Source organism: Pteropus alecto, unplaced genomic scaffold (assembly GCF_000325575.1).
Source record: "Pteropus alecto unplaced genomic scaffold, ASM32557v1 scaffold94, whole genome shotgun sequence".
NCBI lineage: Eukaryota > Metazoa > Chordata > Mammalia > Chiroptera > Pteropodidae > Pteropus > Pteropus alecto.
In genome coordinates this window covers 5074247-5087656 of record NW_006437736.1, presented here as the reverse complement: position 1 = coordinate 5087656, position 13410 = coordinate 5074247, and the positions used below count along the sequence as shown (strand labels likewise).

Genomic DNA, 13410 nt, shown 5'->3' with positions numbered 1-13410 from the left:
CATTCTTCTAACTATTGAAGATAGCGAAAAAGAACTCTTGAGATAGAAAAGATAAACACGTGAATGTTAATTTCCTTCCATGCATTTTGTTTACGTTAAATAAGTGATGTCCTGTCGTTTCCGTCGCAGCTAGAAAGGTTTCAAAAATCACAGGAAATCTGCTTCACATTTTGCTTTATAAAATCGAATTGTCTGATTTTAGCTTAGAAGCCTAACAAAACTAACACCTTCAGTTATACGCAGCAGAATTTAGAGGCCAAACTATTGTGGTAACACTCAAGATGTCAATCTGTTTCTTACCTTTGGTGATATTAATCTGTATAAATGATATAGGAGATATTGAGACATACTGCTTGTGAATTTGTTTTTTAATGCCGTTTTTCCAAAAGGTGAATGTAATTTAAAAAAATTACTTGTGGATTTTGCTTAAATTTACAAAGCAAGACACGTGTACAAACTTACATGTTATTAGGTTTTAGTCTCTGGAAGAAACTGTGAGCTTAATTCAGGAGGATTTGCAGTTTTTCACAAAACATTTCATAAGATATTAGCTCTTATACAGCATAAAAAAATCTTGGTGGTAATAAAAAGTTAAAGGTGAATGTAATTTAAAAAAATTACTTGTGGATTTTGCTTAAATTTACAAAGCAAGACACGTGTACAAACTTACATGTTATTAGGTTTTAGTCTCTGGAAGAAACTGTGAGCTTAATTCAGGAGGATTTGCAGTTTTTCACAAAACATTTCATAAGATATTAGCTCTTATACAGCATAAAAAAATCTTGGTGGTAATAACAAAGTCTTTTAATTTTTTTGTGAAGAGGATTCTGTATTTACTGTTATAAGGTGAACTGCACCTTATCATGGACGAAGTTTTATGGACAAAGGTCCCTGACTTTGCCTTTGGAATAAATAATGAATTACTATGTATAAGGTGGAATATTTACTTTCATCTTCAAAAAATTGGAATAAAACATATTATTGGGTTTGCAAATGGTTCGTTCACTTTAGAGTAGAAAGATCTGATTCACTGAGCAGACGTTTTCTATATTACCACTATGCTAGGTATTAAGAATACAAAGATAAAACAAAGAATGCAGTTTGTTGGAAGGGATAAGCACGTAAATTTCACTCTTGAAGAATCATGTAGTTTTTATTTTAAATCTTTTTATTTTAATTTTTACTAATTTTACAACTATTCCTTATCAGCAAGGAACTTTAATTTTATTACAGGTTTTCTGATGCCTGCTACTTTGTAAATTCTCAAATAGACTAAATGAGTAATTTATTGACATGTTTTTCTAATATTGTTATTAAGAACTCGTTTGCTGGTTAAATACAGCTAAGGTCATTTTCCATATAACAGAATTAGATGTGTGTGTGGGATTTTGAGAATCTTACTCAGTTTTTAATTTAAGCTGTAGAGAAGACATCTCATTTCTTCTCTGTGCCTAATTTTCATTCATTTATAGACTGTTAATCATATTGAGACTAAACGTTTTTCAGAATTGCCTAGATTAATGCTATAATGAGAGAGAAACCTTAACGAACTAAGTTGACCCACCTGAGTTAGTGAATTAGTTGCAAAATAAGAGAGAATGGGGAGCTAGGTCTTTATCCTTAATGAGAAGATACATTATCTTAGAGTTGCTTTGCATGGCTAATTTCAGGAGAGAAAACTTTTACCTTTTTTTTTCAGAAGACAGAGCTTGAATGTGCTGCCTTTGTAATAAGTATGAATTCTTACGTATATAAAGTGGAATATTTACTTTTATTAATTTTGATAAATAGGCATACCTTTATTTATTTTATTCTAGTGACTCTTTAGTCATCTATTAATATGTAAATTCTTTAAATATCACAATATTCTGTACTTAGTTTTCTTTACTGGGTTTTCCAACTCTATTATTATAGTTAAATAGTTAAAATAATATCTTGGTAAATTTGGGGCATTGCAGGAATATCCGTTATGATAAAGCAGACCTCAGCACATTTTAAAAACAGTATATAGGTGTATTTTTAGACAGTTTACTGTGCAGAGAATTAAGAATTATGTTTTTAAATTTTGCTTGTATGACAACCAGATTTTTGCACCTGCTTCAGGTCACGATTTTATTTTTGCAAAAATATTGTTTATGACTAAAACTCGGAATCAGGATATTGTGTTGTCTAAGAAATTAGTCAAATCATTTCAAAGCTCTGGATTATCGAGTAAATGGGGTAGTGACTTTTTCATAATACTTTAAAGTTTTAAGATGATCTATAGCTCTGTATATGGCAACATCTGCTTTTAAATTTATCTGGAAAATATCGAAAGCTGAATTATTGTTTAACTGAAACTTTATTTTCAGTAAGTCTAGACATTCTAGAGTAATACATTTAGTATCTACTTTGCTGCAACTTTTGAGATTATTTGACGTAAATGTCCTGTAATTTTTTGTAATTCTCACGTACTATTTTAAAATTTAAATTTAGAAATTCATGCTGAAGTTCAACTTAAGAATTACGGGAAATTTCTTGAGGAGTATACGTCTCAGTTGCGAAGAATTGAGGATGCACTGGATGATTCAATTGGAGATGTTTGGGATTTCAATCTTGATCCTATAGCATTAAAGGTTTGATTTTGTTTAATTTTTTAAATTTATGTATGTATTTTCAGGACACACTATATCTTGAAAACATAATTGTTGGAATGTATATTATTCAGAATCTAGAGAACTAAAACTTGGAGGAAAATTGTTAATGTCCTTTTCTCTAAGCCATGCAGGTATTTTTGTATGATTTTGTTTTTTTAAAGAATGACACAACCTCAAAGCCTTTAGTGCCAAGACTGACACAGACTCCAACTCTTTGAACTAGCCTTTGTTTTTCATCATCAAGAAAATGAAGAGGGTTGGAATAGAATATCAAGCTGTGTTTGTTGAGGTTATTTTACATACAGTGAAATGCATAGATTTAAAATATACTGTTCAGTGGATTTTGCCAAACACATATATCCATGTAATTCATATCCCAATTAAGATACAGAATATTTTCATCATTTCCCAAAAGTTCCTTTATATTACTTAGGAGGATCCTAATGTTGGAACAATTTTTTAATGTATAAATTAGGTCATTCCTGTTTTGTTCTATTTTGAGGTAGTTCTATCCTGTTTTATCTTTGAAACTGTATCCTGTTACTACTGAAATAATAGCTAACATTTATTATGTACTAAACACTGTCCTAAGTCACATATTGAGTTTTTAAATAACAACTTTCTTGATATATAATTTGCATGTCATTCAATTCTTTGTGTTTTAGAATATTCACAGAATTGTGCAGCCATTACCAGAACCAGTTTAGAATATTCTCACCATTCCCAGAAGAAATCCCGTACCCATTAGTAGTCACTCCCTATCTGGTATGGTGCTGAGTAGAGGGTCTAAAACAAATTTAAATAGAGTAGAGCTAGATTCAGTTTGCATTTAACATTTCAGTAATTCTTTTCAAACTAAAAAGAAATGTTCTTTTCCTTGTTTCTATAGCTTTTGCCTTATGAACAGTCTTCCCTTTTGGAACTCATAAAGACTGAAAACAAGGTACAGATTCCTAAACCTAAAAACCTATTTTTAAAATGCTTTGGTTATCTGCTATAATTCACTTTTTCCCTTTTGTGTTTTTACTCATGAAACTAGGTCTTAAACAAAGTCATCACGGTTTATGCTGCGCTTTGTTGTGAAATCAAGAAATTAAAATATGAGGTAATTATTTGTATTCTTAAGATGTTAAAAACATGACTTAAAAAGCAAATACGCTTATAAGTGTACAGTGTGCATGAATATTTATTAAATGTTTAATTACTTAAAGAAGTAATAGTAGTATTAATAACAGAGTACTTACTATGTACCAAATATCATGCTAACCAACCCTGTTAATACTTAAAACAACCCAGGGAGGGATGTGAGAAATAGATAAGGCAACCGAGATTTAAAGAGGGTTTTGCTTACCTAACATTTTACTGCAGTAATGGTTAGTGTCTGGGTTAGTATACCTTCAAAATCTGTTACCCGCCATATATACTGGCTTTCTGGATATAACTGATTTTTAAAGAAAGCTTTGAATTTTCAATATGCCCATGAACAATGAAACCTCTGGAAGTTAGTAGACTTCATTTTTTTCTCTACTTTTTTGTTACCATGTGTTTGCTTTCCATCTCACATGAACTAACGGGAGGATATGGGGCAATTAGAGTGGTCAGATGAGACAAAGTAAAGGCTAAAGAAATCAAGAAATAACTTTTGACTGTGTGATGATATTTTTGGTACGCTAAAGATAAATTGAATTTATCTGTATTGTAAGCAGTTTTTGATTTTTAGTGAATTTGTAAGTGATGCAGTCTTCTGCTTATTATTAGATATGGATAACTAAGAGAGCCTAGGAATTTAAAAACAAAATAGCAATTTTTAAAATTATTTTAATTTTTTTTAAACAGGCTGAAACTAAATTTTATAATGGTCTCCTGTTTTATGGAGAAGGAGGTAAGTTTTAAAATTTTACATTGTAATGCGATGCGTATTTTGAGATTGAAATGAACAAAAACTTAACAGACAATTCTAGGACTATCATAATGTTTTGGAAAAAATAAGCATTCAGGTATTTTTGTTGGTTTATTTGTTTGGTAAACGGGAAAAAACCCTGCGTGATTAAGCAGCAGCAAGTTCTTTAAATTCTCTATGATATTTTTATTAATTACAGAGCACTGTAGCTAGATAAGAATTTTCCTTGAATTCATTAAATAGTGACACAGATGGTTATTTTAATTGTGTGATGATTGTCTCATTTTTTCTTCAGTGTAAAAATTCTGTTTTTAATGCTGTGCAGATTAGATGTATTAATGATTAAAAATCATATTCTTATTTTTTGGTGTCGATTGAGTTTATATAAAATAATTGAAATACAATCTTTATGTTGCCTTTTAAAGCAACAGATTCCAGCATGGTGGAAGGTGATTGCCAAATTCAAATGGGGAGATTTATTTCGTTCTTACAGGTAACTGATTTTTACTTTTTATTGAGGTTTTTCTTGGAAAACTTTGAGTAAAGTACACATAATTCAAAAAGATTTCTCAAACCTTCAAATGCTTAGAATGTATAGTGTAAGAGTAAGACACTTAGTTGTTATTGGATTACAATTAAGGAGATCATAATTCCTGAAAGATTTTCATAGCATTTCAGGATGATAAGGATCAAAATTAAATTTATATAATTTCATTTATGAATAATTTGTCACTGTGCCTTTTAAAATAGTTTAAACGTTGTACTAGGTAGGAAAAGATAACTGTCAGGAAAAAATTAATGTAGATGATTAAGTTGTTACATGAGCAATGATGAGGTTAAAAGCAACCGCACTTGCTACTTCTAATGAAATTTTTCAATTTAGATACGCTTTTCCATACTGCAAAATTTTAGGTATTCTAGCTGTTTTGTTTTAATTTTACAAGAAAAATGAAATAACCTCTATTTCTCCCCTCCCCATTATAAAAGCAGTGCTTGCATGATGCGACAAAAGCAAAAATTGGAGATAAGGAAAAAATTACCCATAATCCCACCCACTTTCTGATTGTTGGGTACAAGATTTGATTATTTCATTGAATCAAGCATGCTAATATATTGTTCAAATCTTTTAGATCTTCACTACTTTTTTGGTGTACTTGACCTAATTGAGAACATTTTGTTGAAATTATCCTCTATTATGGTATGTGTCTGAGTCCACACAAGGTATTTCAAAAGAGGAGAGTTAATATAGACAGTTGGTTACATAAGAATTGGAAGGCTGAAAGAAAAAAGAACAGTGAGGTAATCCAAAGGATGAAGATACCACTTCTACATCTAGGGGGAAAAAGGGAAAAGGTTGGGGTTGCCAGAATCTGGGAGCTTGGAGAAGGAGCCCCCCCGGAATTAGTACCTGTATCTCTGGGAAAGTAGCACTGCCTGGCTGCTGCTGATACCTTTGAGAGGGCAATACAAGTGAGGTTGGTTCTGTAGTGGTGGAAGAAGCTGGAGGCGGAAGCAATCTGCCATCCCCAGGGTGTACCTCTCCTGCCTGGAGTAGGTTGACAAAAACAGGAAGAAATAGAAAGGATGTCCTTTTCCTTTTCCTGCCTTCTAGCCTCCTTTTATTGCCACCTATTGCCAGAACCTAACGGGAAGATTGCTGGGCAGGAGTCTAAGAAATTTGTAGGGTCTCAGTGAATGTGTCAATTTCTCCCCATAGTTTTATCAAATTTTGCATTTCTTATTTTGAAGATATTTTATTTGGTACATACAAGTTTATCATTCCTGATAAATTGAATCTTTTATTGTTATGTGGTGACCCTCAAGCTATGATAATAATTACATATATAAATATATAGTAATTAGCCATAGTAATGCTAAGAAGTCTACTTTGTCTTATATTAATATCACTGCCCCAGCTCTGAGTTAACATTTTCTCGATTTCATTCTTTCAACCTTTTGGTGTCTTTATGTTTTAGTTGTGTTTTTTTAAAACTGCATGTGTCTGGATTTTGATTTTTTTATACAATCTGAAAACCTTTGTCTTTTAATTTGTTAATTTATTCTGTTTCATATATAGTCTATTATATGTCTGGATTTGTTTCTGCCTTTTTTGTGTGTGTCCTGCATTTTCTGTTTTCTCTGCTTTTATTAAACTTTTAGAAATTTAATAAGAAATGTAAAACTAGAACTATTTAAAATTAAATTGCATTATTTTCAGTTTTAAAAATGTTAAATTAAATTTTTTTTATCTCACTGACAGCTGCATAAAATTCTATTTTTAAATATTCAACAAACTTTGATGAGCCTAGCATATGTTAGAAACCATTTTTGGTGCTAGGGATACAACAGTGCACAAAACCAACAGAGATTCTTGCCCTCATAGAGCTTAAAATTTTAGAACAGGTTTTATCCAGTTTTAAACACTCTGGGATGCAAACTGTAAAGGTTTAAAAGTTGAGAGCCGAAAAGAAATTTTTAGGAGATGTGGGACATGGTAGATGCCAGTTTTTTAAATGACAGACATTCCTGGGTAATATTTCACTTGCTATGTGCCAAGCCTGTTTATAGATAAGGTTAAAGATAATAAACATTTGAAGTTTTATTAGTGGCTTCTGGAGACTCCTTTCTCTCATTGTCATTCTTTCTAAACCAGCACTTTTGAGATTATTCATTCATTCAAATGTTCATTTATTCATTTGATAGGACAGAAATTTATTGAGAAGCAGTTGAGGGTTAGCCACTATGCTAGGCAGTGGATATTCAGAGAAGCAAGGAGGTGGTCTCTGTCATTTAGGAATTATATGAGTAAAACATAAGACTTAAAATAGAAGTGTGAATGAAATGCTGTGGGAGCAGAGAGGTAGAAATGACCTTGGGATGCAGGAGGTGAGTTAAGAATTGATTGCTTGAGGGATGCTTGAAGTTGTCTGGCTACAGGTTAATTGGAGTTTTTACTAGAAAACTATTTTGTTTTTGTTTAACATTGTTACCATAAAATTCAGTCAGAAATGGAGACATTTAAAAAGCAACTTTGTAACATATACCCAACTTGTCATTTCAGGAACTGTCTTGTTTTGTTACCAGGTGCTATGAAGTGGTGATGAATGTAGTCCATCAGTTGGCTGCCCTCTATATCAGTAACAAGTAATGGATTTTAGAAATATTTTTGCATTTATAACAGAAATGTAGGAAATGTTTTTCTTAAACTAGTTAATTACCTGAAATAGTTTTTTCGTTTGTTCATTCATTCCTTCATTCACTTATTCAGCATTCTTTGAATGCTCATGCTGTTTCAAATATTACTTAATATGTTTAATAAAGAAATGATAGGTTAATAAGACACAGTTTCTGCCATGGTGAATGAACCCATCATCTGTCTGAATGAGAATGTTGACAATAATCTTAAATATAATTATATAGAAAAAGGCTAACGTGCCATATTCTCTCTCATTCCTTTCCTCCCTCCTTTACATTGAAGATTCCCTGACTCAGTGGAATCACATGAGATTTTTCTTAAACCACAGAATCTTGGGGAGTGAGGTTCGGGAATCTACGTTGAAAAAACTTTGTAATTCTCATGATTGTTCAAGTTTGGGAGCCAGAGCCCTAAATTAAGAAAAATGATCATATTTTCATTGTGTCCTTACCATTCTTATTACCACGAAATAATATCTTGCATGTTTAATACTTTATACTTAAAATTTTCCCTACTTACTATAGTCATGTGCCACATAATGACATTTCTGTCAGCCATGGACTGCATATATGAAAGTGGTCCCATAAGATTATAATGGGTCTTAAAAAGTCCTATCACTTAGTGATATCCAGTAGTGTTGTAACACAACACATTATACAAATGTGTTACAGTTGCCTATAGTATTCAGTACAGTAACATCCTAGGTTTATAGCCTAGGAGCTGTAGGAGAACAGAATTTATCACCTCAAAGTATGTTTGCTTGGCCTAAGGATTACTTTAGGCTGGTCAATTTTAAGGTACAGCAGACATAGGAGAAGCCCCAAAAACTAGATAGAAGTTACCCTTTGTAAAAGACATTTACATTTGTAAGGGAAATCTCCATTTTTATAGATATATCTCTCCCTGTAGTAAATCAGTCTTTTATTACAACGATAGCTTAGATAAGAACCCAGAAGGTAGAGGGAAAATTCTTTTTTCTTCCTTACAGAGAACTAGATTATGCCATATAGCATAAGCTCATAGTAGGCTATCCTATCTAGGGTTGTGTGAGTACGCTCTGTGATGCTTGCATAATGACAAAATCACCTAACAATGCATTTCTCAGAACATATCCCCATTGATAAGTGGCGCATGACTGTATTATAACTTTGTTTAGATTTTTGACTAGGGATTCTTAATTATGAGAAAAGATAACGGAGGCCCCAAAGAATTATTTGCCAAGGTTCCATAGCAGTTTAGGTACTGTTGCTTTTGTTCACCAGTCCATTCATTGTTATTCTTATTATTCCATACTTCATCTTAACTCTCTTTTATAAACTGAAAGAAATTGTTAAATCTTTCCCATTCTCATGTTTTCCCCCTTAGTCAAGTATTTATTTTATGTTCTTTCACTGAAACTCTCCTCATGGCAGAAAGGGAATGAGAGCATAATTCCCTCAACCCCTGCAGTACCAGATGTATAATTCAAGAGGACTCCCCACCACCGTACTCCTGCCCGAGAAAGATGAAATTTATTTGAATTTTGTATTTAATTTTAAAATGTTCTATCTTGTGGAATATATGTGCTTTGATAGATAAGCGCTATTTCAAATTATTTATTGTTGAGTAAATTGAATCGCTAGGAAGTAAAATTGAATTCTCCTGGGGCTTTTGACTTTGGTATAATCTTAGCTGTATGCATTGTTTTTCAGTAGGGACGACAGCTCAGAAATACTTTACTAGAAAGAGGACTGGTTCCCAAATGCCAGTTTTGGTAGAATAACCAAGATTCCGGTTGGGAATTGGAGAAGTCTAACAGTTTAGAAAGAAATGAATATCAGTTTTGTTATTTCTCTACCTCCCGCCCATGCTTGATCCTTTAGGTTTAAATGGATAAGGTTATACACGGACCACGTGTTGTCATGTCTCTACCCACTGAGTAGGTATAGGCTAGGATAGCCCAGACTATGTATGTACAAGTTAGTTCCCTTCTTGGGAAAGTGGAATGAAGTAGTAATTCCATGGATCTCTTAGACTTTAGGGACTAAAGCCTAAGTAAAGATAAATATGCATTAAAAGCCCAAGAGCTCCTGCTGCTATGTGTTTTCCTTAAAATAAAAATGAATTGTGACAAAAGAGATTTTTTTTTAACTTGGGTGTTATTTTATTACAGGGTTGCACCCAAAATTATAGAGACAACTGGAGTTCATTTTCAGGTAAAAGTAATTTAACTTGACCCGTAAAACTGTAAAATTTAAAAATTTACTGTATTTTACTTTGGAGTTTGTGTGATTGGGGAGGACAATTATAGCAAGAGTCTTAAAGGATTTTTTTTTTATAGTTCTCTTTCATTTGTGAAGTTGATGAGGCACTACTGACCCACTATCAGTGTAACTCTTACATTTTCTCACTAGTGGCTCAACGTAGATTCTCCAAGTAGTCTCTTGGAGAGAGAGAGAAATTTCCAGTAATCACAGTTAAGGATGAAATATTGGGCAAAGTGTTTCTCTTTTTAAAGCTAATTATTCCATCTGAGGATCAGTAGTTTCATCTGTAGCCTAATAAACTGATTTACCGCTGCTTTAACTAAGGCTGTAATTAGCTTAAATGTGTTTAACTTTAAAAAATCCACATAAAGCTGAACTTCTAACTAGTGATTAAATGGTAATCATTAAAGGTTTTTTGACAGACTATGTATGAGCACTTGGGAGAGCTGCTAACAGTTTTGCTTACCCTGGATGAAATTATTGATAATCATATCACATTAAAAGACCACTGGACTATGTACAAAAGGTGAGCCAATTAAAATATTTAAGATATTACTTTGTGGAGTTAATGTATTAGTAAAAAATAAATATAAATAGTTCAGATCCTTTAAAAGACCTGGAGATCTTTATTTAGAAGGATCTGATGTCAAATGTTTTTATGAAGACCCTAACCGTTCTTTAATTTCAGATGGGTTTGTTCGAGAGTGTGATACACTTCTTTAAAGCATACTGATTCTTGACTACCGGACTCAGATTTATTTTTGCTGTGGGTTCTACTCAAGTGACAGTTGTTTTCCTGAGTTTGATTTTATTTCATTGTATACTCCAAGATTTTTTTAAATCAAGGCATTTTATTTTATTCAATTTATAAGTATTTAGTAAATGGTATCTAGAGATAACCAAGTATCTGAATTTAAGATGATATAAAAAAGGCATAATAAGAAAATTAAACATATTAGGATTTTATGTTCAAATTTTCAGATGCATAGGGCCGAACGAAATACAAGTACAAACTTCTGATTTCTGGGGGAAATTTTAATTTAAGAATTTATTAGGCAAATTTATGGTCTTCTGATCTTCCACAAGGTTACTGAAATCCGTCCATCACAATCCTTCAAAATTTGGAATTCAGGAGGAAAAACTAAAGCCATTTGAAAAATTCTTGCTGAAGCTAGAAGGGCAGTTACTTGATGGAATGATATTTCAGGTATGAGAACTGTATTAGTGTATAATAAATGGTCTTATATAAGTTGATTCATCTCAGAATTATAGTAGGTCACTTTTATAGCATAGTGTTGAATATGTTTTTCTTAAAAGTGCTTTGTCTTAAAACATTGTTAGTGTACTAAAACATAATTTCAATTTCTAATAGCAAACAAAATTAATAATGTTACCAGTTATATTTGGGATGAGGGTTGTTTCTTTTTTAATTCTGTAAAAGGATAAAGCTATACAGCAATTAAGATCTAAGCAGTTGTGTTAAGGATTGTGTTTGTTGTTAACCTCTAGATTTAGGTTTGTAAGACTACCTTTTAAAAATCTGTTTAATTCTCTCTAGACTCAGAATATAATTTGAATCTGCACAGTCCAGGTAGCTTCTAACCCCATGTGGCTATTTAAATTTAAATTAATTAAAATTAAATAAAAATTTCTTTTCCTTTGCCACACTAGCAACATTTTAAGTGCATAATAGCCACATGTAATCTAATCACACTGTACACCTTAAACTTTCGTATATGTCAGTATCTCAAAGCTGGGGTAAAAAATAGCCACATGTATTTTGTGGCCAGCCATCATATCAGACGCCACAAATGTAGAGCATTTCTATATTACAGAAAATTCTGTTGAACATCAGTGCTTTACATAGTATCCACCAGAAATTGCATTATAGTTCATGTGAAATCTGCTTCCTGTGAAATTAAAGGTTACCTTTAATTTATATTTTACATGATTACAGTTTAACAGGTTGATTCCAACTCTTGTTTAAATCAATCTAACTTTTAATCCGTTAGATTCAAAGAGTAGTTTTTTGTCATTGATTCTTTTTCTAGGAGACATTTCTACACATGCTGTAGTAAAGTGCTAGAAAAGTAATTGTAAACAGAAAAAGTAAACTCTACTCTTAAAAGTGCAAAGTAAATAATAAGACATGTTTTTCAGTGCTCATCAGATATACTGTACATCACTGAGCCATCACTGTATGCTTCATGTCGAACTACAGATTTTTGTTTCAGTTTTATTACTTTCACATAACTGGTACTCAAATATATAAGTACATACAAATTTTCCATTCGAAAAGATTTAGATATTAGATTATATTAAGGTAAAAACCTGAAATTCAATGTTTGTAAAATTAAAATGATGAATGTAGCCATTTATCACAATACTATATTTAAATCTGTTTAACAACTTATTATTGAGAGTCTAAATTTCTCTTTAAATGTTTTCTCTCTAGGCCTGTATAGAGCAGCAGTTTGATTCTCTCAATGGGGGAGTATCTGTGTCAAAAAATAGCACTTTCGCTGAAGAATTCGCACATAGTATTCGCTCAATTTTTGCAAATGTAGAAGCCAGACTTGGTAATTGCAAAGTGCATTTTTTGGCTTTTGTTTATAAAGTTTGAATTTTCTTGAAAGCAGAATTTAAAGTATATTTATTTTGTTTTTCTCTCATGTTATTTTGTAAGGAGAGCCTTCTGAAATTGACCAGAGAGACAAATATGTTGGAATTTGTGGACTCTTTGTACTGCACTTTCAAATTTTTCGAACTGTTGATAAAAAGTTTTATAAGTCTTTATTGGATATTTGTAAGAAGGTAAGAACTTGGAACTTTTATTTTCTTAATTTGAATAGATCAAAAAAATTTTAGATAGAACTGGATATTTTAAAATGTATGTTATTCCTGTTTACAAAAATAACTTTTGTAATAATAATTACAAAAATATTATATTCATTTTAAAAACACAAGCATTCCGGAAATAAGTAACATAGTAAATGAAAATACCTTATAATTCCACATAATGTAAGTACATATTAGTGGTTGTTTTTCCAGATTTTTTCCTAAACATTAGGTTTCTATTACTATTACTCCTATTTTCTTTTTCCTGTTTTTGCTACTCATTCTCATTATTAAAGTAGAAAAATTTTTATATCTTTGCTATTTCCATGATGTGACACTGATTTCAAAATTTTAAAATGTGTGAAGAATCAAGTGATACGTGACCTTGAAAACCCAGCTATGTTGGGTATTTATTTTTTATTTTTTCACTAATATAGAGTGAAAGTAAAGGTCATGAGGATTTCTATTTGATTTTTTTTGCATATTTTTATTTATCTTAAAATTCATGAGTATAAGTATGTGATGCGTGTGTGTGTGTGTTGTTCAGTATTTAGGCAGAATAAAATTATTGGCATGCTCCATGCCAGATATAGG

General features: G+C 31.6%; 1 protein-coding gene across 3 annotated transcripts in view; it reads left to right on the top strand.

The window, feature by feature from the left end:
- The window catches only part of WASHC4 (WASH complex subunit 4), a 51114-nt gene that overhangs the window by 640 nt on the left and 37064 nt on the right, over positions 1-13410 (top strand). For all 3 annotated transcript variants that reach the window (XM_025048824.1, XM_025048823.1, XM_006914521.3), the window contains exons 2-12: positions 2476-2615; positions 3526-3579; positions 3676-3741; positions 4473-4518; positions 4962-5029; positions 7598-7680; positions 9885-9927; positions 10401-10504; positions 11065-11185; positions 12434-12557; positions 12665-12792. In XM_025048824.1, the coding sequence (XP_024904592.1) occupies positions 2476-2615; positions 3526-3579; positions 3676-3741; positions 4473-4518; positions 4962-5029; positions 7598-7680; positions 9885-9927; positions 10401-10504; positions 11065-11185; positions 12434-12557; positions 12665-12792 (977 nt within the window). The remainder of the gene's footprint in view (positions 1-2475; positions 2616-3525; positions 3580-3675; positions 3742-4472; positions 4519-4961; positions 5030-7597; positions 7681-9884; positions 9928-10400; positions 10505-11064; positions 11186-12433; positions 12558-12664; positions 12793-13410) is intronic.